Source organism: Tasmannia lanceolata, unplaced genomic scaffold (genome assembly GCF_043159265.1).
Source record: "Tasmannia lanceolata isolate RefF3 unplaced genomic scaffold, GAP_Taslan_0.1 ptg000054l, whole genome shotgun sequence".
In the NCBI taxonomy this organism is placed as follows: Eukaryota; Viridiplantae; Streptophyta; class Magnoliopsida; order Canellales; family Winteraceae; genus Tasmannia; species Tasmannia lanceolata.
In genome coordinates this window covers 488663-515777 of record NW_027518731.1, presented here as the reverse complement: position 1 = coordinate 515777, position 27115 = coordinate 488663, and the positions used below count along the sequence as shown (strand labels likewise).

At 37.4% G+C, this 27115-nt stretch overlaps 2 protein-coding genes across 11 annotated transcripts; one reads left to right on the top strand and one right to left on the bottom strand.

The window, feature by feature from the left end:
- Window positions 1-2776: 2776 nt before the first annotated feature.
- LOC143864746 (uncharacterized) lies at window positions 2777-15217 on the top strand. Of its 7 annotated transcripts, none has more exons than XR_013241352.1 (9): window positions 2777-2925; window positions 3928-4037; window positions 5039-5080; window positions 5236-5491; window positions 5721-5786; window positions 8407-8605; window positions 8835-8900; window positions 13606-13762; window positions 14601-15217. XR_013241352.1 is itself a non-coding variant. In XM_077375548.1 (9 exons), the coding sequence occupies exons 2-6, from the start codon at window positions 3993-3995 to the stop codon at window positions 8474-8476; spliced, it is 501 nt and encodes a 166-aa protein (XP_077231663.1). In that variant the 5' UTR covers window positions 2780-2925; window positions 3928-3992; the 3' UTR covers window positions 8477-8605; window positions 8835-8900; window positions 13679-13762; window positions 14601-15217. The 7 variants fall into 7 exon arrangements, 5 of the variants coding, with proteins under 5 accessions (XP_077231663.1, XP_077231661.1, XP_077231662.1 ...); XM_077375548.1 differs by having other exon boundaries at window positions 2780-2925; window positions 5017-5080; window positions 13679-13762; XM_077375546.1 differs by having other exon boundaries at window positions 2780-2925; window positions 5017-5080.
- LOC143864745 (putative disease resistance protein At4g27220) lies at window positions 10028-26394 on the bottom strand. Of its 4 annotated transcripts, XM_077375543.1 has the most exons (8): window positions 26207-26394; window positions 21907-25332; window positions 20043-20089; window positions 19846-19936; window positions 17115-17161; window positions 16918-17008; window positions 14205-14310; window positions 10028-10674 (listed from the first exon to the last, which is right to left on the bottom strand). In XM_077375543.1, the coding sequence occupies exon 2, from the start codon at window positions 25168-25170 to the stop codon at window positions 21925-21927; it is 3246 nt and encodes a 1081-aa protein (XP_077231658.1). In that variant the 5' UTR covers window positions 25171-25332; window positions 26207-26394; the 3' UTR covers window positions 10028-10674; window positions 14205-14310; window positions 16918-17008; window positions 17115-17161; window positions 19846-19936; window positions 20043-20089; window positions 21907-21924. The 4 variants fall into 4 exon arrangements, with proteins under 4 accessions (XP_077231658.1, XP_077231657.1, XP_077231659.1 ...); XM_077375542.1 differs by lacking the exon at window positions 10028-10674 and having other exon boundaries at window positions 13978-14310; XM_077375544.1 differs by lacking the exon at window positions 10028-10674 and having other exon boundaries at window positions 13978-14310; window positions 16918-16993.
- Window positions 26395-27115: the final 721 nt, after the last annotated feature.

The following is a 27115-nucleotide window of genomic DNA, read 5'->3' as shown; positions in this document are numbered from 1 at the left end:
ACCCGAAAAAGCGAGGATCCGCCCCGCCCCGTTTGGGGGAGGGGATTCGCCGATTTGAGAGGGGAAGGGGAATATAAAAATTCCCCAGTGCGGGGAGGGGATGGAGTTGTCCCCGCCCCGCTAATCAATGCCATTTTTTTGTAAATTTTTAAGTGTTTTTTTTAAGGAAAACTACTAGAAACTCTGTGGATCGGCTACAAGATTCCCCCAAACACAAACTTAGCTTGTCTTTTCCTTTTAATTAGCTTCTGAGAGCATTTTGGGAACTATAATAACCTTTTCACAGATGTTGAAATAATAAAGACAAGCTGAGAGCCTGAGACGCTGAGTGTATGCAATTATCAAAAAATCGTAGTGCCAACAGAATTTTAGGGTTGGATTGCAGGTTTTAATTTTCAACAAGAAAAATTTAGCTACTAGAAATTTGTTTCATGTCAGCACTAGACTGAATTGCAGTTAAAGAAATAAGTCATTTGTTGATTTTGTTCTCTTCTCCATTCTCATTTCTCATGCTCATCTGGGGGTTAACATGCTATACAGAATGAACTAATGAACATTATTTTGCGTGTGTGAGCGCCCACTTATGGACTTTTAAAGTTCATTGTGACTACTGAAATAGTTACTTTTTGCACATTGGCTGCCTGTCAATGAAGGTAATCTTGGTGCTCATTTCCTATTTATCATTCCATAATTTATGCAGAAAATAGCTGAAAGATGAGGTCCTGTTGTTATTTATGTTTGTTGTCTCATCCATGCATTTCTGATTTTATCCATCTGTTTGTTGATCACGTGAATAGAATCATAGCATTCATCACAATATTGTCTGTAATGGACGTAGAAGAAAGAAGCTCTGTTTGCTGGTTTGGTTGGGTTCCAAAGAGGGGGCGGGGCGGGGCGGGGCGGGGCGTGGAGGGGATTTTGTCCCCGAAGGATGCGGGGAGGGGAAGGGGATTAGATATTCCCCGCGGGGAGGGGAGGGGGATTCCCCACCATCCCCGCAGAGGGGAAGGGGAAGGGGAGGGGGAAAATTCCCCGCAGAGGGGAAGGGGAAGGGGAAGGGGACCCCAACATCCGTCCCCGACCCGCCCGGTTGCCACCCCTACTTCTCTCTTCTGAAAGTAAAGCGGAGGAGAAATAGCAGTGATTGATTTTCGCACTCCCTCGTTTCAATAATGGCACTTCTCTTTTGACCGCTTTGTTATATAATTATATTGAAAGAGATGCTGAAAAGCAAAATGGACACTTTTACCGCTTGTGACAAACAAACTTGATCGGGTCCGTTGATCCAACTGGAGAATATATGCCTTTCCCTTGCCTTTTGGCTCCGTCTTGATCAAATGATCCGAGTCCTTGATCTTAATTGACTAGTTTAGGGTTTCTAATAGTGAAGCTAAACTTTAGATAACCAAAACCCAATTACATTATCAAATGAATTTTTTTATCTATGATCAAGAGAAGTTGATATTTTAGGAAAACAAACATATAGCTTATTTTGATCTTTGCTTAAGAAGGAATTATTGTTGAAAAAAAGTGGGTCCTCATAATTTCATATCAAGACATTGCTAGGGGTGTCGATGGATCTGAACAGTTCGATGGACCATCCGAATCCGAACTTAAATGGACAGGATCTAGAGAAACTATCAGGATCCATGGACAAATTTACGATCCTTACCGTAGGATCCGAAAATTTTCAGACTGGATCCATTATGGAACAATCAAAATTCCGACTTTATTTACGAAAAATCCCTTCCATTTTATATAACGTTAAGTAATTTTTCGAAGCTATTTTAGTGAAATAAGTCGTGCCTTTTTTCAAACTATTCTTATTTTCAGTATTATCATTCATCTCTCTCAAGTCACAAGTCACAAGTCACCCTCTTTCTCTTCATTTTATAATCATTGACCTGACTCCCTAACCCAACAAGCAGCTCCTGTGGCGTGCACATGCCCTCTCTCTACGCTTCTTCAAATAAATTTAACTGGGCACAATGTTAATAGGACTTACTTGGACGAGTAGGATCCGAAGAGCACTTCAAATCTTATCCAACCGATCAGGGATTTGAACAGATCATGATTGAAACATAGGTGGATGTTATCCGAAATGGATCCGTTGACAACCCTAGAAATTTCTTTTCTTTTAGGGTTTTGCTAATAAGTGCCCTTTGGGGCACCCTTTAAGGTGCATTTTTTTTATCAAAACAAGTGTAAAATTCGTTTCCGATGTGAGGGCACTTGTTAAGGTGCATTGGAAAAGAAATTTCACAATCATTTCACACATCGTTTGAGAATTTTACAAATGTTTTGAGTCCTCTTGAACAAAACACGTGTAAAATTTCTTCTCTAATGTACTCGTTTGCAAAACCCATCTTTCTTTTTTTTTCATGCCCAAGTGAAAGTAGGAAATTTTAGATATAGTTTTAAATTTTCCTCTCCAAACTTTTTCACAAAATTCCTGCAATCCAAACAGGGCCTTACCAATTATCTCTAGGCCACACTCATTTATATGGTGTAAGCAATAGAGTCCAGTATTTTTCAAAAAAGTACAGTACAGTCCCACACAAAGGATGATCCAAACCGTCCATTTGATGGGCACCAATAAAAATAGGTTGTGCCCCAAAATCATTTCCATAGGGTGATCACAACCCTCATGATTAAATCAATAGTTTGGATCATCCTATGGTGTGGGCTATACAATACTTTTTTGAAAAATACTAGACAAAATGGCTTACACTAGACTATACGTGCTTACACAATATAATTCTCCCTCTATTGCCACAATACGTGCTTGCACCAAATCAATGTTGTAAAACACCCTACGTGTTGGTAAGGACAGCCACATATTTTGACTCTCGATCTGATAAATTTTCCCAGAAACAAACGGTAGAAACCCCCGCCACGAGAAATATGGCACCCATGGCTTCCCATGTAAGTCTTCTCTCTCTTTCTTCTTGCTCTTCGATAACCCTACATCTGGTCTTTTGAGTATTTTGATTCTCATTTGCTCTCAAATTTAGAAATATAATCCGAACTTCTCAGCTTGATGTGGGTTCCCATCACCGAAACAGCTAAACGTCTGTACATTTTACTCTGTTTTTATTCTAACCCTCAGTTTGTACTTTTTCTGATCTAGACTATTTGCAGAGCAAAATTTTTTAAAAGATAAGTTCATGGTCTAGCGCAAAATTTTAAATAGTCACTTTCAACTAGAGATTATGGGTAGATATCCTTAATCTATGTTATTGCATCAGACTTGAACATGTATAGACTATAAGTGAATTCAATTCGTGGCTTCGAGAGAGACGTGGGATAATGAATAGTGATAAGTAGTGTCTGGTTGCCAACCTCGTAGATAAATGGAAGGGGGTGTCATTACCAATATAGGAAGAGAAGAGAGAGGGAAGAGAGAGAGAAAGAGAAAAAGGCAGCATTTTCCAAGCCAAATTCCTCCTTTTTTGAGAAATTTGGCTTGGAACGTATAAGGAGGGGAACATGGATGCCACATCACCACACATGCAATAATTACTTATGAATTTGTCAGATAGTCTCCAAGGATTTCGATGCTACATTGGCAACCAAACAAGAGATTTTGCTCACATGGAACTCAGATGCAAAGCAAAGCCCCTAAACACACCTTAAGGAGTTCTACCGGTTGAGAGACCAATCCAACATGTCATGTGCTTTCTCCACGTCTATTTTGAGAATCATAAATTTAACCCTTGAGATTTTGATAGAGGTGATGGCCTTATTGTTTGAAACTATGCTATTGAGAATCTGTCTACCCTTCACAAAGTGGCTTTGGTCAGAGGCAATAACTTAGGCATCACTTTCTTTAAGAAAAAGAGAAAAATTTTGATATAATTTTATACACCTCTCCTACTAGGCAAATGCGCTGAAATTCCGTAATATTTGATTCATTTCTCATTATAGGGATCAGGGTAATGAATAAGATGTTGAAAGGCTTGGCGGTTTTGTGGCAATAAAAGAATTCTTCCATGGCTAGACAGCCCTACATACAAGTTTATTTATTCTTTATAGAGGTAAATAATGGAATAAAGGTACATAATGGAATGCACTTGATAATTCTTTCAACTGTGAATTATATAGGAAAATTGTTTAATTAGAACCATTTCTATGTGGTAGTTTTTGAGACCTAGATGGTCAAAAGTTCCATGTTTGTGCCTCTCACTCTTCAAAAATGGGTAAACACAGTTCCTGAAATTCTACATCAACCTTTAAACTCGTTCCATAGTGTTTTATCAAGTTGTTTTCCTCGAAATGCCAACACATTGAGGAGTTTTCCATTTTTCTTACTTTTATATAGATCTTTGTAAAAGTGCAAGATAGTGAACACACAATGAGAATTTCTTTGTTTTTTGAAGGGCACAATGGGAATTTCTTCTTGCCACGCTAAGATGCGTTCATGTACTAATAGTATAAGCATTATCTGATTCCTCAGAGGATTTTTTTTTTCTATTTGAAATGGAATGTCACAAAAATTGGTAGCATGAGTTAATAGAACCATTTCTACATCATAGTTGTTGAGACCTAGATGGCCAAAAATTCCAGGTTTGTGCCTCACACTTCAAAAACGGGTAAACACATTTCCTGCAATTCTACATCTTTAGAGTAGTTCCTTAGTGTTTTAACAAGTAAGTTACTTTCCATGAAATGCCAACAAATTGAGGATTTTTCCATTTTTCCTACTTTATTACAATGGGAATTTCTTCTTGGTACACGGTGTGTTTGTTTAAGATTATGACAACCAATTGTGAGTGCCAAACCGATTATTGGACTCAAATTTAAACATAATTTTGAGTCCAATAATCCGTGTGGCACTCACAATCGGTTGTCATAATCTTAATGAACAGGGCCTAAGATGTGTATATGTACTAATAGTATGAGCATCATCTGATTCCTCAAGATTTTTTTTCTAATTGAAATTGAATGTTACAAAATTAGTTGCATGTGTTACTCTTAACATCTTGTAATGGTGGCTTCTAATCACACTGCTAACAGCCTATACTCATTCAAAATACAGCTTATCACGGCAGCCAAGAAGTTCTTGGGACAATTACAGGAGGCAAGTACTCTCACAATTATTTGATGGTTATTTTTCATGAACATCAATTTGTGCCCGCCATAAAGTGTGGCTCCCCTTTTGGAATGAAATGTTGGCACAACATTCTGCATATACCCCTTTCTCAGCTCATTATTTTAGGCTTTCTAAATTGTCAGGACATTATTTTCACACGGCTGGTGTTGGGTCAAGTATAAAGCATGGACTGTTGTACAACAAATCAAGAGGAGGCCTTTCTTTCCATTTCTCTGTAAGGCATGTGAGGACAACATGCAAATACTCTACTCCCGGCGCTACACTGAAACATCAGGATAAAGCTTCTTTAGACGTCCTGAGGGACAAAAAGATAGTTCCGGATTCGGATCCTCCAAGCATCAAAGATGTCAACCTTTTGTATCAATTTATTGATGAGAGGTTTGTATTGGGATAACTTCCTTTCTGTAATATTTTTAAGGTTTTTTTTTTATAGGTAGAAGTTATGGTTTCAGGCAACATCAAAGTTTTTAATTAATGAAAACTATCCCACATTCTTGCCGACCCCAACTAGTTTGGGACAAAGGCTTAGTTGAGTTGAGTTATCCCACATTCTTATTGTTTTTGAATATTTACTGATTAACTGCCTGCTTACTGATTACGTTCACAGTCGCAAGCTTATGGTGTTGACTGGAGCAGGAATAAGCACAGAGTCAGGGATTCCTGATTATAGAAGGTTCTTATTTCCTCTTTGTTCTTATTTCTTATTTTTTGTATAACGATGAAAATAATAACTGAAATTTTACATTTCAGTGCAACTATATTGTTTGTTTTCTTCAAAAATTTGTTGCTGCAATCTTGATCTCATTCACTTGCTAATAAACAAATAAATGGTGATTGTGTGCATCCATAGGGATTAGTCCCGTGCTAAAATAGGGTGGGGATACCCTATGTCATAAAAAAAAGGTTGAAGTTTTCTATTTAGTACTTGATTTTTCTGAAATTATCATTTACATTATGTCTGCAAACTAGCATATTGTACATGTGTCTACCACCAAAATCCTTGGTTGTTATTTTCCTCATTAAAGTAACTAAATATCAGGGTTTCTCTTCAATGAAGATTAAATTTTACAAATGAGAAACCACTGTAACACAGTAGTTATTTCTTTCAAGTTTTAGTTGGATTTGAAGCTAAGTTTCTTGAAAAAGTGATATTAATTGTTAATCTTTTATGTTTGGAAGAGGAGGTTAAAGTCCTTGTACACTGTTCCTTGGGGGGTTTTCCCCATGATGCTAGAGACTGCACAAACAGTTCTAAAGCTTTACTAAATAAACTATTTTCTTTTATTAAATGATTCTTACAGGAAATTTTTTAGTTCTCCTTTTTTTTTGGGCTGAATCAAATTTGAATGAGAGCCTTCAAGTATGTGATTTTTGTTTGGATTCCCATGGCTGAGAAGAATTTCTCAAACAGGAAAGAATTCAGTCTGAGAAGAATTTCTTTAATTTCATTGTAATACTGAGCGACACTTGCAAGGTATGCAAAGATTGGTGGAGGATCTTGTTGTTGGAGTGATGAACGTGGAGAAAATTCATAGTTGAGGTGCTTTTGTTGGATTTTTTTATAGATTGAGATGGTTTTGTGGTTTTCAAAATATTTTCTGACATTTTCTAGGAAATTTTGGAAATTTTTAGTTGTTTTAGAGAAGTTAAGCATAGGAAAGTTTTGGTATCTTAAGTAACAGGTTATTGTAATACAGCATCTTTAGTTTTTGGGACTTGGGATTTGAGTTTAGTGAACGCTCTTGTCCTGGGAAACTAGGCTAAAATTTGTAGGAGTCTGTAAAGAGGAGCTTGCCTCTAGGGTCATAGTTCATGTGGTATTTTGTGCTTTGAAAAGAGGAGGTTACCATTCATTTATGGTTCACACAACTGATATTTCTGCTCCCCCTTTATACAATTCCTGCTCCCTTCACCGCCTTTTACAAGTATTCCCCTCACAATTAGTTCTCTATCTTGGCATTTTACGCTTCCCCATCAGCTCTCCATCTCTTTCCCTCACTCCTCCCCTTTCTAACAATTACATGTTCCCAGGCCCCAATGGTCATCATGGCGTTGCCATTTTTTCGGGGAAAACTCCCATGTTGATGGAGATCTATCCGTTGGGGCATCATACCCCACCCCATCTTCGCGGATGAGAGGCCCTCTACTCTTATTGGTTGATAGTAGCCTTCCGAATAAACCAAACCTTGAATCTGATACCATTGGCTTGGCTTAACAATAGGTGGTGGGGCAGACGGCGGAGAAAGAGTAGATTTCTGGCTCCAATTCCCGGTCAACCTCAAAGACGTGAACAGAACCATGGGGGGGAGGGAGGGAGGGAGTCGTTTCACATCATATTACCTGATTAAGAAGGCTTAAGAATATAGTGTGATCCCCAATAAAGGTGGAAAGAAAAATCAGATCTTCTGGTTCCTTTTGGATGCAATCCCTGATGAAGGTGGAGGCCGAAAAAGAAACCAGAAAGATCTTAGTCTTGTTCTTCTTGCTGGAATCTATAGTATTCAGGTTCTGATACCATGTTAGTTTCATTTACCTTCCTAAAGTTAATGATAGGTGCATATTAAGAATAGGAAACACTTATAGAAACAGCAGTTAACTTAAAATTTTGTAGTTTACTTCACGCATATCATGAAGTTGACAAAAAGAAGTGTGAGAGAATGGAAAAGATGGATCCACCTGTTCCAGACTGAATCTAAAATTCCGAGAAAGAAAATCCCCTTCTTCTTCCTATTGTCTCCTCTTCCCTTGAGATTGTTATATTTAAACAAAATTACCTTGAATTGAGAAGAGGAAATTTGGTATTTGAAGTCAGTGCCATCAAGCCTATTGTAGTCCATGTTTAACCATTCATAAAGTACTTTGACTGCTGGCTGACAATAATATTTCGAATTCAACCTCTAAGAAGAGAAAGAGCAGTGTCACTTAAAAGTGAGTATCGTGTTTCACTTAAAGTTAGTATTGTGTTAAATTTATAAAGTTTAAGTTCCTACTGTTACTTCTCAATCATAATCCATAAGTTTTCCATGTAAAGTTATAGTTAAGGTGGTAAATGTGATTGCAATAATTGGGAAGGAATATGCGAGGCAGGAAAGGACAAAGAAAGCAAAGGTGATGGGGTAGTCACATAGATGATGGGTGTTTGAGGTGACAATGAATACCTAGATTACTGTGGAATTGAAGAATTAATCTTCTTTTTCTTTGTGTTGTCACTTGGACTCGTATAGACAATGAATACCGAAATTCTGCATATACCCCTTTCTCAGCTCATTATTTTAGGCTTTCTAAATTGTCAGGACATTATTTTCACACGGCTGGTGTTGGGTCAAGTATAAAGCATGTGAGGACAACATGCAAATACTCTAGTCCCGGCGCTACACTGAAACATCAGGATAAAGCTTCTTTAGACGTCCCGAGGGACAAAAAGATAGTTCCGGATTCGGATCCTCCAAGCATCAAAGATGTCAACCTTTTGTATCAATTTATTGATGAGAGGTTTGTATTGGGATAACTTCCTTTCTGTAATATTTTTAAGGTTTTTTTTTTATAGGTAGAAGTTATGGTTTCAGGCAACATCAAAGTTTTTAATTAATGAAAACTATCCCACATTCTTGCCGACCCCAACTAGTTTGGGACAAAGGCTTAGTTGAGTTGAGTTATCCCACATTCTTATTGTTTTTGAGTATTTACTGATTAACTGCCTGCTTACTGATTACGTTCACAGTCGCAAGCTTATGGTGTTGACTGGAGCAGGAATAAGCACAGAGTCAGGGATTCCTGATTATAGAAGGTTCTTATTTCCTCTTTGTTCTTATTTCTTATTTTTTGCATAACGATGGAAATAATAACTGAAATTTTTGCAACTATATTATTTGTTTTCTTCAAAAATTTGTTGCTGCAATCTTGATCTCATTCACTTGCTAATAAACAAATAAATGGTGATTGTGTGCATCCATAGGGATTAGTCCCGTGCTAAAATAGGGTGGGGATACCCTATGTCATAAAAAAAAGGTTGAATTTTTCTATTTAGTACTTGATTTTTCTGAAATTATCATTTACATTATGTCTGCAAACTAGCATATTGTACATGTCTGTCTACCACCAAAATCCTTGGTTGTTATTTTCCTCATTAAAGTAACTAAATATCAGGATTTCTCTTCAATGAAGATTAAATTTTACAAATGAGAAACCACTGTAACACAGTAGTTATTTCTTTCAAGTTTTAGTTGGATTTGAAGCTAAGTTTCTTGAAAAAGTGATATTAATTGTTAATCTTTTATGTTTGGAAGAGGAGGTTAAAGTCCTTGTACACTGTTCCTTGGGGGGTTTTCCCCATGATGCTAGAGACTGCCCAAACAGTTCTAAAGCTTTACTAAATAAACTATATTCTTTTATTAAATGATTCTTACAGGAAATTTTTTAGTTCTCTTTTTCTTTTGGGCTGAATCAAATTGGAATGAGAGCCTTCAAGTATGTGATTTTTGTTTGGATTCCCATGGCTGAGAAGAATTTCTCAAACAGGAAAGAATTCAGTCTGTGAAGAATTTCTTTAATTTCATTGTAATACTAAGCGACACTTGCAAGGTAAGCAAAGATTGGTGGAGGATCTTGTTGTTGGAGTGATGAATGTGGAGAAAATTCATAGTTGAGGTGCTTTTGTTGGATTTTTCTATAGATTGAGATGGTTTTGTGGTTTTCAAAATATTTTCTGACATTTTCTAGGAAATTTTGGAAATTTTTAGTTGTTTTAGAGAAGTTAAGCATAGGAAAGTTTTTGTATCTTAATTAACAGGTTATTGTAATACAGCATCTTTAGTTTTTGGGACTTGGGATTTGAGTTTAGTGAACGATCTTGTCCTGGGAAACTAGGCTAAAATTTGTAGGAGTCTGTAAAGAGGAGCTTGCCTCTAGGGTCATAGTTCATGTGATATTTTGTGCTTTGAAAAGAGGAGGTTACCATTCATTTATGGTTCACACAACTGATATTTCTGCTCCCCCTTTATACAATTCCTGCTCCCTTCACCGCCTTTTACAAGTATTCCCCTCACAATTAGTTCTCTATCTTGGCATTTTCGCTTCCCCATCAGCTCTCCATCTCTTTCCCTCACTCCTCCCCTTTCTAACAATTACATGTTCCCGGGCCCCAATGGTTATCACGACGTTGCCATTTTTCCAGGAAAACTCCCATGTTGATGGAGATCTATCCTTTGGGGCATCATACCCCACCCCAGCTTGGCGGATGAGAGGCCCTCTACTCTTATCGGTTGATAGTAGCCTTCCGAATGAACCAAACCTTGAATCTGATACCATTGGCTTGGCTTAACAATAGGTGGTGGGGCAGATGGCGGCGAAAGAGATAGATTTCTGGCTCCCATTCCCGATCAACCTGAAAGACGTGAACAGAACCACAGGGCGGAGAGAGAGAGAGAGAGAGAGAGAGAGAGAGAGAGAGAGAGAGAGAGAGAGAGAGAGAGACCTGATTAAGAAGGCATAAGAATATAGTGTGATCCCCAATAAAGGTGGAAAGAAAAATCAGATCTTATGGTTCCTTTTGGATGCAATCCCTGATGAAGGTGGAGGCCGAAAAAGAAACCAGAAAGATCTTAGTCTTGTTGGAATCTATTGTATTCAGGTTCTGATACCATGTTAGTTTTAAGCATCTTCATAAAGTTAATGATAGGTGCATATTAAGAATAGGAAACACTTATAGAAACAGCAGTTAACTTAAAATTTTGTAGTTTACTTCACGGATATCATGAAGTTGACAAAAAGAATTGCTAGAGAATGGAAAGATGGATCTCTCTCTCTCTCTGCCGCAATTGAGTCAAGATCTTTTTCTCACACATTCGGGTGTCCTAAAGGTGATCCTCCCTATTCTTTTTTCCATGGATAGCTCCCCATATCATGGATGACAAAAATTAGAAAAGATCTGCATTCCTTATTTCTATTCAGCAACACACGATTAGTTCCTTACAAGAAAAAAGATTAATATTGGTATGATCTAGGATAAACCACAAACCTGCCATGAAGAACAAGATGTACTAAGAGACAGCATTACCATGCTACCTCAATGCTAAGAAAATACTAAGAAACTATTGAGAATGATTGGGTGGGTAGTGCTTTTTAAAAGTGTAATATGGTACAAAAGTTTGAAAAAATAAAAATAAAAAAAATTGAGCATGCATCGTATAATTAACTAAAAGCGCAGAGTGAAGAGTGACATTACCAAAAGGAATGCCCCTATCATTTCCCATTTGTACATAGTATATACTTCCTACATATTTCAGTCGAAAGAATACCATGATCACGCACCTCGATCCTTTGCTCATTCGAGTCGACTCGGCTGAGTTTTAGTACTATGAATTTAATTAAACAGTTCCTTTACAAGTCATTGATCGATAGTCCGATTGGGCTCTATGAGCTTGGAAATCGAAGGTGAGCCCACCGAATAGATGGTCCAGATCGTTGCGTTGACCATCGACCGTTGGTATCACCTAATTCTCACTATAATAGGAGGGGCATGGAAGGGGTGCACCAGATCATACGCCTTATTTATATTTTATTCATTTTGTCTTAGTCATGCAAGGAGAAGAAGAAACACATAAAACATCATTAGATCTAATAATAATGTGAGTTTTTGACGCTCATGCTCAGATAACCTATCTGAGCTCACATGAGTTTGATATATGTCTACTCTAAAATGTTTCTTATGGTCATGACTGGTCCGGTTGGAAGGGGCATGTCTGGGAAATCAATTGTTCTGAAGCTAAACGACAAGAGGAATGGAGGAAGAGTCTTTGGTAACATATTCTTTGGTCAAGATGTAAGCATTAACTAGATCTTCTGCCAGAAAATCTGTGTTTTCTTCATTGTTTTTTAATACTATTATGTACTCCTCTATATGAGTACTATTATATAATATGTTTGTTTTTCTAGAAGTTTGTAGTTGCATACTGGGTGGGCATTATTCTGAGTGTTGACATGATCCTGAAGGATTAGAAACTGCTCAATCAGACATAGCCGAATATGTCTAGGGAAAGTGTTAGATGTATCAAAATTAGTTAGATAGAAACATACCATGATACTCTCCCAAGAAGAGAAACTCATGTTAGTCGCATGCTCTATTTCTCAGTGTGAAGAAAACACTTTCAATGGACAGAATCGGATGAGTTTTGCGGTTGCTAGTGTGCCCCACCATGGACAAGTGGAACAAGTTGGAGTTAATAGGACGTCCATGTGGGTCCCACTAAGCTACTCAACCTGGGAATCCTTGTAAGACTCTTAGGATTCCTCATATGAGTTGGAGTTGCATTCTCTCTGTGCAACTCATTCCCAAGGAGAGTAGGAGTTTCGCAAGGAGTGTGCTACTCATTCTACAAATACACCTTATGAAATCTCCCCCTCTGTTTTCCTCTCTCATCTTCCTATAGTTGGTGATGATCTCTGGTTCTATTGTTTCCTTGGGATTTAGATCATGGAATACACCAATTGTTCTTGTAGCATTTGATCCCATTCGGACAATTGATCGGATGGTCGCAAAATTTGTAAGACGAATCCACCTTTGATACTCTCCCCTGTGCTCTTTGTGCACAGCTAAGCCAACTTAACCCTACACCTAGCTATCATGAAAATCTTCAGAAATATCATAGCATCATTCTATGCTTCATTGAGCATAAAACATCTATATTGTGAGGGTTTGGCATATATATTGCCACAATTTAAGTAGAACGACTACTACCACACTATTAAATTGTAAACCTTTGGCTACATCTATTTATGGTTACGCTAGTTGTGCACAACTTACCATGTTTTGTAATTAATTAGTGTCTCAACAATGAATGAGCTTTGAGTTTCTCTGGAAAGATCCCAACTAGAATTGCCAGTCAGCAATTATCAGTGCTTACCAAAATTTATGGAAGCAAAACAAATCCATGCCAACTTGGATCTCAGATGCTGCCGCAATACAATTGCAGATGGGTTCGTGAACCTAAAGGCAATAGGAGCAAAATATGAAAGTACACTATTGAACGAAGAGAGTTTTCTGAACCAAGTAATCCTTCACCGGCCAGTTAGAAGTTTTCTTGCCAGTTAGGAGTTGCTCAAAAAATGGATTGTCAACTCGATGCAACTTTGTGTAGAAAAAAACCTATGGGAATTTACATGTACTCGATTCTGATTCTTCATATAATATTGAGGCCCTGTTCCTGTTCGTTTAAGATTATGACAAACGATTGTGAGTGCCAAAATGATTATTGGACTCAAAATTACGTTTAAATTTGAGTCTAATAATCAGTTTGGCACTCACAATCGGTTGTCTTAATCTTAAATGAATAGGGCCTTAGCTTTATGTGGTTGCTCAATTTTATTTTGAAATGAAAGATTCAAGCACTTCAAAAAGAAATCTGCATATTTTTCTTGTAACTTGAGAATGGAATGCCATGCTTATTACTAGTTGTCTTACCTCCGAAGATTTATGATCTATGTTCATCCAAAAGGAATGATAGTTGATGACGAGTATGTACTCATGGGATCTGCTAACATTAACCAAAGATCATTGGATGGTTCAAGGGATACAGAAATTGCTATGGGTGCTTACCAACCCAATTACACATGGGCTGGAAGCCTGGAAGGCAGAGTCATCCACATGGCCAGGTTTGAAATTTTTTTAGTTTTAATAAATGCATATGCAATGTGCCATTCATTTGCTAGGGGAATTTTTATATATTTATAAGGTTAAATATAAAAATCTTTTATAAATATCTATAATGCTAAAATGATTCTACCAAGTAGAATGACTAAGATATCCTGATACACTTTTATCTGTTAACCATGCTAAAACTAGTCATTCAAAACAAAAGAAGCAATACTAGCCAAATCTGTCTAGTGAAATTCAGGAACTTCTATGGGAACAATACATATCCATACTCATCAAAAAAAAAAAAAAAAAACATATCCATGAACCAGAAATAATACAAGGGATGTTCAACATTTGGGCATTAAATTTCTAGACCCATCTTTAATGAATGGAATGTAAATTCTTAAAATTGGAAAGATTGACCAAACATTATGCAATTATACTTATGGAAATTCGTACCATAATGCTTGATGGAGATTAATAGAGAATTGGGATTGAGCCTCTAGCTCAATGGTCAAGGCTTTGTTCTTCAACCTGGAGGTCGGAGGTTCAATCCCAAGCTTTCCTACACCCAAAAAAAAAAAGATTAATAGAGAATTTTGTATTTTAGTGCATTGAACTTATCTTATTGATTTTTATTGTTAAAATCCTGGTTGTTTTCGGATGTTTCGAACCAATTGTGAGTCAAAAACTGATTATTGAACTCAAAATTAAACGTAAATTTGAGTCCAATAATCAATTTTTGACTCACAATTGGTTCGAAACATCCGAAAAGACAGGTATTAAGAAGATCATTTAGATGTCTTGTGATTATAGATGTACAACTAATCCAATGTGATACGGTTTTTTTTATAGGTATATGGGTATCGGATGTCGCTCTGGGCAGAGCATTTAGGCTCTCTGGAGGATTCTTTCCGTGAACCACAGACATTGAAGTGTGTTAGGCATGTAAATTGGCTAGCAAAAGATAACTGGAAGTCATATGTATCTGATGATATGAAAGAAATGAAGGGGCACCTGATGAAATACCCAATTCAGGTGGAGAGAGATGGAAGAATTGGGCCATTACCCGGTTATGAAAATTTTCCTGATGTGGGTGGTAAGATTCTTGGAGAAAAACCACTCTCCCTTATGTTCTAACCACATAATTTGTCAAACCCAAAGAAACTGGATAGACTGAGCTGCAAAGAATTTAATACAGTCCAACCTTTCGAAAAGAATTATGGGTTGGAATAGTGTGCTGATTCATGGGTTAGATGAGATTGATTTGAAATGGAAATCAGTATTGTACATTTAGGAAAATGAAAAGTAATGTTTATGTCAAGGGAGTCCAACAATTTGAAGAGCATGTTCGATTTTTTATTTTTTATTTTTTTTGTTGGCTAATTGTTATCTAGATCCCTTATTTATCACTGATATCAAGTGTGACAAGGACATTAAGTTTTCTCAATGAATGGAGTAAATTACTGCTACAGTTATTTTATGGTTCATGGAATTCAAATGATCTGGCTGAAAATCCTGTAGTTAAATTTTTTTATCAGTTTCTCTTGCTTGATCTTGATTCAATGGTAATAAGACATGGGACCCACTTGATCGATCGGGCTCCAAAAGAGTCAAAGCAGGTGGGGCTAACTTCCAATGATCAAATAAACTGCAGTAAGTTTCACAATTGCAAACTTCCATTGGGGGCAAAGTCCCATACAGGGATAAAGCTTAAAGTCATTTTTACACTAAGAAAATCTTATACTGCTTGTTTTGGATCACTTGAATTTGCATTCTTTTCAGCAGTATAATTTTATAAAAAATAAATGATATTTTCAGATTATGGGTTAAATGCAGCTCAACTCCACTAAACCTCAACAGTTCCAAAGAAGCTTTCTAAACTTTTGGAGAACCAAAATCCAATAGGAATGGGTGAAAATGGACGAAGACAATGAAAATTTTGTTGCCGAAAAACAAATTTGACACAAATTAGGTTCTGTGTCAATTTTTTTTTGAATTCTCAGTTCGAAAAATGGTGATTGTTCCTGCAGTTTGTGGAAGATACTATCCACTCAAGAACAAGACAAGAATTCAATAGAATTCATTGAGGGAAACATTGGAAAGCAGATTCAAAGGGATTGATTTGCACGAAATATGAAAATTATAGAAGTTTGCACTTAGTGGCAAACTTGTTTTGCTCAGATTTTTTTTTTTGAAAATGGTTAAAAGACTTGAAGATTTTTTAGTGGGCCCACATCAGTTTTTGACGCTCGAGCTCAGATAACCTATCTGAGCTCGAACTCAGAAACACTTTACTCTAATAATAATAATAATAATAATAATAATAATATGACGAAGAAGAAACGGAGGAGGAGAATGCTAAATTGAAAAGTGCCATTGCAAAAACCTAGCTCATGTCACTCTATCATGTAGTTATATGCAGTTGGGTGACATGGATCCAATGGGACACCCTTGTGGCGGTACCCTTCAGTTTATTATAATAATGTAAATTGTTGTGAAGAGGCCCATCTAGGGTTGGGTGGAAATCCAAAATAAACAGAAAAAAAAAAAAAATCAAACAAGCACATACTATAAGACGAAAAATTATGTGGATCAATGGTGCCTATGTCTATGAGCGAAAGTGATCAAAGAGTTATCTATGCAATAATTACAACCAAGACCATATAGAATTTACCAACCCTAAGTTAATATAGAAGTTGCATCATAACACACAAACTATTACAACTTCCATAGATTGGAGGGTTGGGATCATCCTATGGAAATCATTTGTTGGTCCCTGATGTAGATAGGGTGTGCCCATAAAGTCTTCTTCATAGGATGATCCTAACCCTACTATCCATCGAGGTTTAAAATGGACGGCATAGTATGTAAACCTCCACGGATCGAAGGGTTAGGATCATCCTATGGAGAACATTTTCTGGGCACACCCTATCTACGTCGATCACCCAAATAATGTGCACCATATAATTATGGAATCTGATCTGTAAATATTAAAGGAACCATAACAGTTATAAGCACAAATCAGATGCATACATGGCATGAGAAATCACTTTAGACACATGATCTATGGAATTTTAATCCAGTCAAATAGGAAATAACAGAACAGCTCTATTCAAAAGAACGCTAAAATTCATCAATGATTAAATGATAGGATGAGTTGGTAATCCACCAAAAGTTGTGGTATGTCAAAATGTCAACTCCATGGCATACACAAGCTAGCCAGCACCCATAGTATCACGCCAGAGCTGTAGACATTGCATCTGTAAGAAATTAGCATCCTCTTCAATTTCAATTAGAGACGAAATAAAAGTAATGAAAGGGAGCTCCTTATCAATGGTTCCTAAAAGAAACACAGGTAGTACTTACTCATTGGATGGTTCATTTCTTAACACTTCTGGTGCCATCCATTCTAGCTGCAATAAAATGGAAAACACTTAATTTTGACATTACAAGGGAAAAAGAATAAAAGAAAGATAGCTTCATTTAAGCAAAATGCAGATGTCTTAGACTAATTTTAAAGCCAGATAAGAAATTGCCTTATCCTGAATACATAATATTACTACCTACCAGTGAAATCCTACCTTTGAAAAAGTTGTTCCCTAGACTGGAAATTGACTCAATAGCCTATAGAAGATTCACATTTATATGTAAATGAAAATATGTAAAATATGTAGCTTGGGGGAGATATGTGAATTCTCTAGCAAAAGATGATTTGTTTTGGTTTTGAAAGAAAAAGAATCCGATTTTGGATTATTTCTTTGGACCAACATATTCATATAGAGAATTTGACCACATTCTGAGGACCACCTGCACCACTAGATAATCAAATATGGCTCAATGTAACTGTATACTTGAGAATAATGAGATTTAACTTTCGACTAGATCTCTCATTAATCACATCTGCAACAACCAGTACTATTTAATTTGATCAAGGTGAAACAGAGTAACAGAAATATCACAATAGCCCTATTTCTTTGGAGCCAATATATTCATACATAGAATTGATCACATGAAGAGGACCACTGCACCACCAGATGACCAAAGCATTTCATTATAAAAAAATTGGTTATATTCTCGAATGTCGAAGGATCTAAAAGACGGCAAATCATAAACAACCAGCATGAGTTCATAAGAAAAAAGGGATTTTAAAACTATTGATAAAAGATAACTAATAATTATATACTTAAAAATGAAAGTAGCTATGTTTTTCTACATCCTAGTCGTAGCAAGCAGTGACTCTTGCCTGGCTACCCATAAATCCCACGAACTATTGATCAAAGACATGAGACATGAGGGTTGCCACTTTCAAGCAAAGGTTCTAGACTCAATATTATTTGTTGTACTTCTTCTACTTTGGCGTTTGTGTGTGTGTTGGGGGGGTGTGGGGGTGTCGATTTGAGAGGGATAAATTAATTTAGGCATTACCGAAACTGGATACAAAACCAACTCTACAAGATCCGATCTTTTGATCTCCCTTTGTATCTATCATTCCTCATCTTTTTTATAGAGGCAAATTCAACCCTACACAAGAGTCATTAGAGCAATTGGAACACATGATCCATGATCCCCTTGAGGGTGCTATGTTTGTCATTTTATAACCTCTTTAATACTTCAGGCCTTCCGGATTTAATTTGCACATAATCATTGTTGCCAAAAGTTTATAAGTAAAATGTGATTATTTGCAAATAATGTTAATTGTTGCCAAAAGAAATAAGAGAGAATGATAAAACAAGAATAATAAGGGTATGATTATGTCTAGCCATTGATTATTTTTTATGTTTTCTCATCTTGCCGACTTTGAATCCGTTATGAAAGACCGTTAATTAACAGACATTATATAAAAGGTTAAAGAATAATTAAAAATTATTAGAATCTAACGATTCAAAAGACGGCCTATAATAACGGGAAAAGTTACTTTTCCATTGGTCATGGAGCAAAAATACCTGGAATAAATAATGCTCACTCTCTAATTTGTGGATTTTTTGTAGTGTAGTTTCTTTAACTTGTTTCAATCTTCCATTTTCAAGTGGAGAATTGTTTTGGAACATGGCTTCTATTGATAGTGGGACTAACAAATCAATGGTTTGGATCATTGAAAAAATGGTTCTTACTTATACTTTTACTTATACTAACAAATCAATGGTTTGGATCATTGGCTCGATGATGTGGATCCAGTCAAGAGCCCTTTTTTTTGGCTCTTTATGCGAGGGCTCCCTTGTATCTATCATTCCTCATCTTTTTTATAGAGGCAAATTCTACCCTATACAAGAGTCATTAAAGCAATTGGAACACATGATCCATGATCCCCTAGAGTGTGTGTTGGGGCTGCTATGTTTGTCATTAAAGTAAAATGTGATTATTTGCAAATAATGTTAATTGTTGTGAAAAGGCCGATCTAGGGTTGGGTGGAAATCCAAAAAAATTAAAAAAATCAAACAAGCATATACTATAAAAGTATATGCTTGTTCACAACACGGTCACCCCATATAAAAACTCTACAAAAGATTCAAAACCATGATCACAACAAATCCAGAAATAATTTGGGATTGAGCCCCTATCTCCAATGATCAAAGCTTTGGTCTTCAACCTTAAGGTGGGAGGTTCTATTCCAGCTTATGCTCAGCCGAAAAAACAGTGGGGCCCACATTATATGGGTGATCCAAACCATTCATTTGTTGGTCCCTGATGTAGATAGGGTGTGCCCTAAAGTCTTCTTCATAGGATGATCCTAACCCTACTATCTGTCGAGGTTTAAAATGGACGGCATAGTATGTAAACCTCCACGGATCAAAGGGTTAGGATCATCCTATGGAGAACATTTTCTGGGCACACCCTATCTACGTCAGGACCAGAAAATAAATGGTTTGGATCACCCAAATAATGTGCACCATATAATTATGGAATCTGATCTGTAAATATTAAAGGAAGCATAACAGTAATAAGCACAAATCAGATGCATACATGGCATGAGAAATCACTTTAGACACATGATCTATGGAGTTTTAATCCAGTAAAATAGGAAATAACAGAACAGCTCTATTCAAAAGAATGCTAAAATTCATCAATGATTAAATGATAGGATGAGTTGGTAATCCACCAAAAGTTGTGGTATGTGAAAATGTCAACTCCATGGCATACACAAGCTAGCCAGCACCCATAGTATCACGCCAGAGCTGTAGACATTGCATCTGTAAGAAATTAGCATCCTCTTCAATATCAATTAGAGACAAAATAAAAGTAATGAAAGGGAGCTCCTTATCAATGGTTCCTAAAAGAAACACAGCTAGTACTTACTCATTGGATGGTTCATTTCTTAACACTTCTGGTGCCATCCATTCTGGCTGCAATTAAATGGAAAACACTTAATTTTGACATTACAAGGGAAAAAGAACAAAAGAAAGATAGCTTCATTTAAGCAAAATGCAGATGTCTTAGACTAATTTTAAAGCAAGATGAGAAATTGCCTTAACCTGAATACATAATATTACTACCTACCAGTGAAATCCTACCTTTGAAAAAGTTGTTCCCTAGACTGGAAATTGACTCAATAGCCTATAGAAGATTCACATTTATATGTAAATGAAAATATGTAGCTTGGGGGAGATATGTGAATTCTCTAGCAAAAGATGATTTGTTTTTGTTTTGAAAGAAAAAGAATCCGATTTTGGATTATTTCTTTCGACCCAACATATTCATATAGAGAATTTGACCACATTCTGAGGACACCTCCACCACTAGATAATCAAATATGGCTCAATGTAACTGTATACTTGAGAATAATGAGATTTAACTTTCGACTAGATCTCTCATTAATCACATCTGCAACAACCAGCACTATTTAATTTGATCAAGGTGAAACAGAGTAACAGAAATATCACAATAGCCCAATTTCTTAGGAGCCAATATATTCATACATAGAATTGATCACATGAAGAGGACCACTGCACCACCAGATGACCAAAGCATTTCATTACAAAAAAATTGGTTATATTCTCGAATGTCGAAGGATCTAAAAGACGGCAAATCATAAACAACCAGCATGAGTTCATAAGAAAAAAGGGATTTTAAAACTATTGATCAAAGATAATTAATAATTATATACTTAAAAATGAAAGTAGCTATGTTTTTCTACATCCTAGTCGTAGCAAGCAGTGACTCTTGCCTTGCTACCCATAAATCCCACGAACTATTGATCAAAGACATGAGGGTTGCAACTTTCAAGCAAAGGTTCTAGACTCAATATTATTTGTTGTACTTCTTCTACTTTGGCGTGTGTGTGTGTGTGTGTGGGGGGGGGGGGGGGGGGGGGGGGGGGGGGGTGTCGATTTGAGAGGGATAAGTTAATTTAGGCATTACCGAAACTGGATACAAAACCAACTCTACAAGATCCGATCTTTTGATCTCCCTTTGTAGAGGGCATGACACACTTAGGCCTTGTTTGTTTTGGACTTTGAGAATTGATTTTGAGTCCAAAACAGTTTATTGGACTTAAAATTGTAATTGATTTTTAGTCCAATAATCAGATTTGGTCTCAAAATAAATTCTCTTAATCCAAAACACACAGGGAGTTAATGGATTTGATATAGAAAAAAAAAACAATATGGCATCAAAGAGTCTTATCACTTTTCTTATTTAGGATATCATCCCATCCTCTTCAGCTTGAAAATGTGGCAAGTTGCCTGGGGCTGGCCTGCTCTGTCTCATATTTAGATTGAAATTGGTCATGTTTGAATGGGTTGGCTTAATTTTCATGGACATTTACTTATTGAGCAAAATCAGTACTAGGACCTAATTCCAAAGCACCTTGAAAACAAAAGCGAATCCTTAAAAAAATGATTTGTAAGCAATAAAATAAGCATTTCCTATGCATCAACATGATGCAGAGCAGCTATACCTAAATGTAAACAAAACAGGTGCAACCGTCAAGATTCTAACAAACATAATATCAAACACATAAGGAGTTGCTTTAAGAGAGAATGATACAAGAAGAATAATAAATACAATCATAATTACAGAGTTTTTTCATTCTCTATAAGATAAGGATTGTGGAATCCATGTGGTAGTAACTTGGATTGCTATTATGTCTACAATAAATTAAAGGAAACACAAAAGGCATAATACATGATTAGATATGAAAGGAAAATGAAAAGAAATTTACCTCATACTGAAACTGCAGTTACATGTCACCTTTGTCATCCGAATCTCCACTTTCGTCATCCGACTCTCCACCTTCGTCATCCGACTCTTGAATTGGATAAAAAAGAGGCTCGAGGCGTGACATGTCGCCTTCGTCCTCCCACTCCAACCCTTCAAACCATGCTTCTTGGCCACTAATCTTTTCAAGTTTAGGTGCGTTCTGGGGTCTTACCGGGAACCTCTTTAAATTCGGGCAATCCAATACCCTAATAGAATTCAAGGAAGGGAAATGGAGATGGCAACAGAGACTTGTAAGCTTTGGGAGTACTGCTAACCCTATAGTCTCTAATCGAGGGAGCAGAGTCTCTTTATCCACCACACCCAATTCCTGCTCCTCTTCCTCTCCACTTATTATCACCTCTATTTCTTCACACCCAAATACAAGGAGGCATTCCAATTGTTGAAGGCACTGTGCAAGAACAGGGGAGAATAGACATCGCAAGCTAGGGCAGTCACCCACAGTCAATTCGGTTAGGTTGTGGAATGTCCCAGATGGTGGTATGGCCCCCTTCCATATACACGACAGTTTGGGCAGATTCCATAATTCCATTTGTTTCAATGTAGAGAGAGGTGATGTAGTAATAGCAGCATGAATCTCTTCTCTCATCCCCTCTTCGCACTCAAATACCTCCTCTAACTCTGAGCAATCGTATACTTCGAGTTTCTCCAAGCTTTGCAATCCTTCAAGCAGATCACATGATAGGATATTTTTTAATTTCACACAACTGTAAATGTTGAGCTCTATCAGGTTCCCAAAGAATCTATTAGGAAGCGGGCCGTGACAGATTTTCTCTAATTTCTCCATGCCTTGGAGGTCCAATCGTTGCAATATCCTAAAGACATTTGGTGGAACCCGATGAGATTCTTCCACCGTATTGATGAAATGTTCCATTTCGTCACAATCGTAGAGATTGAGGCGTTTCACGCTGTTGAAAGAGACGCCTTCATCATCTAGGAGGTGTACAATATTGGATTTGGAGACGCCCCTCAAGTCAATTTCTTCGCTTCTTTCTAATAAGAGTTTAACCCACTTTGATAAAGGGAATGACATTATCTTGATGGATGTACACTTGTCGTAGTCGCTAGACGAGTACGCTTCATCCCACACGCAGATGCGGAATTTCTTTAGTTTCTCCCAAGGTCCGGGGACTTCTAGAGACAAACAATTCACGTCTTTAACATGGATGTATAGAACGGTCAAGCGAGCCAAAGATGCCACCTCATCAAAGCTTGCTTTACTTCCATCACCGCTGCTGCCTCTTACCTCCCACTCATTGAAGCTATCTCCCATGTACAATTCTTCTAATTTAGTCAACCTTGAAATGACATTTGGTGCCACCATTGTAAGAGCACCACTCCCTGTCAAGTCCAAAACCTTCAGATTGGATAATTGCCCCATTTCTATTGGCAATTGTTTGATCCCAGTTCTCTTTCCGCTGAGTACTTCAAGTTTCTCCAAACCTCCAAGTAGGGATATGTCATCTAAACAGCTGCACTCATCTAAGCATAGTGTCTTGAGGTTTTTTAAGTACGGCAGTGATGGGGGCAATGATGAAATCTTGGTATTGCTTACATCCAAGACGACAAGGGCTTTCATTCCTTCAATGAAATTATTTGGAATTTCTTCCAAACCATTCATCTGTTGTAGTAATAAGGTTGAGAGACGTGGGCAATTCGGCGGATCATGGAGCATACCAATTGAAGTTCCCATAAGTGAAAGCCTCTTGCATTCATCCAAATTCTCTGGCCACTCTGTCAATTCCACTCCCACTTTAACTAGAAATCCTTGCTCTGTTCTTGATGCAATCGATATGGCCACATCTCTAACAACATCGTGCATTTTTACACGACCTACATAGTAACTGTCTAACAGCAAACAAGAATCCTTAAGTTTTTCAACCAAGGTATGTGTTCTATCCCATGCTTCCTCAAAATTGTTGACATCCTTGAAAACCCTCTCCCCCATCATGTATCTCATCAATACAACCACTTCAATGTCATGATCTTCGGGAAAGACACAACAAAACAAGAAGCACAACTTTGCTTCCTCACTTCCGATGTAGTTGTAACTCAGCTCGAGACGAGAGTACAGCTCTTTATCAACACCCTCTATGTTTCTTGCAGAAGACCGCTTTAATTCTCTCAATGCATTAGCCCAAATAGATAAGCCTTTGCCTTTTAGTGCCCTTGCAACCGTGACAATGGCTAAAGGCAAGCCCTTGCATTCTTTAGCAACTTCCCTTGCCAAACTCTGCAATTCATCAGTTTCCACAACTTCTGCTTTCTCTTTGAATAGATTCCATGAATCTTGTTCAGATAAGACTTGGACTTCGATATTTTTCTGGCAATTCATCATGGAACATACATCTAATCTCCGTGTTGTCATTATAATTTGGCAGCCCTTTTGTGCACTTCCGTAGTGGATTCCGACCTTTGTTAAGTCCAATCTATCCCACAAATCGTCCAAGATTATGAGTACCTTCTTTTCTTGCTTTAATCTCTTCAAAAGTAGGTCCGCCCGCACTTCTTCGTTATTTTCTTCAAATTTCAAGCCTAATTTCTCAGCAAGTTCACGTTGGATCTTCTTCAAGTCTTGGTTTTGGGAAACAGTGACCTTTATAACCTCATCACACAGTTTTTCATCCTTAGCTTGCTTTCCCACCTGTTCCACTAGGGTCGTCTTGCCAACACCTCCCATCCCATATACCCCGATGATGTTGAGTCTCTCCTCTTTTAATGCCTTGATGACCAGCTTCTTAGCTGATTTTGTGGATTCAAAAGCCTCATATTCTCCTGCCGGGTTAAAGCTTGGACACGGGCGGGGATTTGATACATGAGTGAAATTCCCTTTTGCTAGCAGGACATCAACATCAGCCATCGTCTTCGTTGCTTCTTTACCTAGAGAATAGCGTGAGCAGAAATTGGGACACCATCCCTTGAAACATCTCTTGTTCTCCATCACCCCCTCTTCCAATCTCTTCAGGATTGCCTCAATGTCATCTACTTGTTTTAGCCATAACTGCACTTCACCAGTGATTTCTTTTCCATTCCTAGTGGCAGCCTCCACTAATCCTTGCACAACATCTCTCCTCAACCTTAGATCTTCAGCTTTGAGTTTAAGATTTTCAGCACTCTTTTTATAGTGAACAAGATAAAGAACACGGCGCTTAAGAGGAGGAAATGAAACCTTCGCCGCTTCTATGATGGGTGTAGCTAAAACATCCATGATGTTGGGACAAAACAAGGGATCTCAAAGAGGAAAGTAACAGTGGAAGGAATAACGAGTAGAAGAGAAGCTAAAGGAACTGAAGAAATGTCTGTGTAGCTATTAGTCTTTCTTCTTCTTGCAAGAGATCACTTTGAGAGGCAATAATTGAACCTTTGACAGCTGTAAAGACAAAAAGAAAAAGTCTCAAAACCTATGGTAACTGTTGAGGCAATAATTGCAAAACATGATCATTATTGCATACTTTCTTTTTCGATTCTTTCATTTTATTCTTTTCTTTTTTGTGTCTACTATGGCAAAGTGGTCCCATCTTTGATTGATCGAAACCCTCCATCTAATAGGCCTTAATTTGGATCTCATATGGCAAATAAATCACGATTTCTTAAACGCCTATCTAGGCTTTCCATTTATCACAATGGGGTCGCCCGATTTGTACAAGTTTCTAACTTAGGTTTTGCCTTACTATCAAAATTTTTAGGAGTGGAGTTTTTATATGGTGTAAGCCCCTATAGTCAAGTATTTTTTAAAGTATTGGAACCTCTACAGATAGGTTGGTTAGGATCATCCTATGGAAATGATTTTTTGCGCTCAATGTATTTACGTTGAGGCCCATATAAAGGACGGTTTGGATCATCCAATGGTGCAAGCCGTAAGGTACTTTTTTAAAAAAATACTCGACTATATGGGCTTACCCCATATCATTTCTATGTTTTTGAAAAAAAAATGGTATAAGCCCATTTTTTCTACTAAAAAATGGGCGTAAAATTTAGGGCTGTGCATTCGGTTATAACTGAACCGATTTTGCCGAAAATAACCGAACCGAAAATTTTCGGTCATCTAAAAAAAGGTTACCGAAACCGTAACCGAAATATTCACTAACCGAACCGAACCGAAACCGAAACAAGAATTCGGTTGTTCGGTTACTTCGGTTATAACCGAAATGCATTTCCCCATTGAATATGTAAAATCGATTAAATCTGTAAAAAAAAACAGAGAGAAGAACTGCAGAAGGAGGAGAGGGTTTTTGGAGTCCTACCGGGAGCCGGAGAAGAGGAGGAGGAGGAGATCCCACCAGAGAAGATGAGGTGGAGCCATGGAGGAGATGCCATAGAGAAGGAAGAGGAGGAGATCCCACTGCTCGCCGGAGAAGGAGGAGTCTTCGGAAGGAACTCGAAAGCGTTGTTTGGGCAAAAATAAAAGTGGAAAACCTCAAAACTCTAGAAAGCAAATGCCCAAAGAAAACTAGAAAATATGAAAAGGGGGTGTTTTGAGTCTTTTGAGTGTTTGTTTATCAAAATTACTAGAAAACCCCTTTAAGTCTTTTAAGTTTACACCCTTAATACTTTGTCTTTTCCTGGGAATGATGTTTCCCTCCCCTTTCATACGAACTTGAAAATTTGAAATTGACAACCCATGGTTTTAATGAAAACCAGCCCATGGTTTTAAGGAAACCATGTGGTTTTGCTCAAAAGTAGTCAAAAAGCTGTTGGTTTTAATGAAAAACCAGCCCATGGTTTTAAGGAAACCATGTGGTTTTAGTCAAAATAGTCAAAAGCTGTTGAAAGGCAATGATGAGTGATACATTTTTTAATTCACTAAAAAACAAATAAGCATACGAAGGGAACAGATGGGGACAAATAAAATAGCATATGGCAATCCTCTCCCATTCGGTTTTTCGGTTCTAACCGAATTATTTTAATAAAACCGACACCGAAATCAAAAACCGAAATTTATTAGTAATAGAAACCGAAACCGAACCGAATTACCATTTAACCGAACCGAAATAACCGACTGAATTTGGTTCGGTCGGTTATTTCGGTTATAACCGTATAGTGAACAGCCCAGTAAAATTTGCTTTACGCCCGTGGAAGAAATGGAGTCTAGACAAATATGGTGATGCTATGGTCTTGAGTTGGAGCCCACCTAGCTATGGCACCAGGTGGGA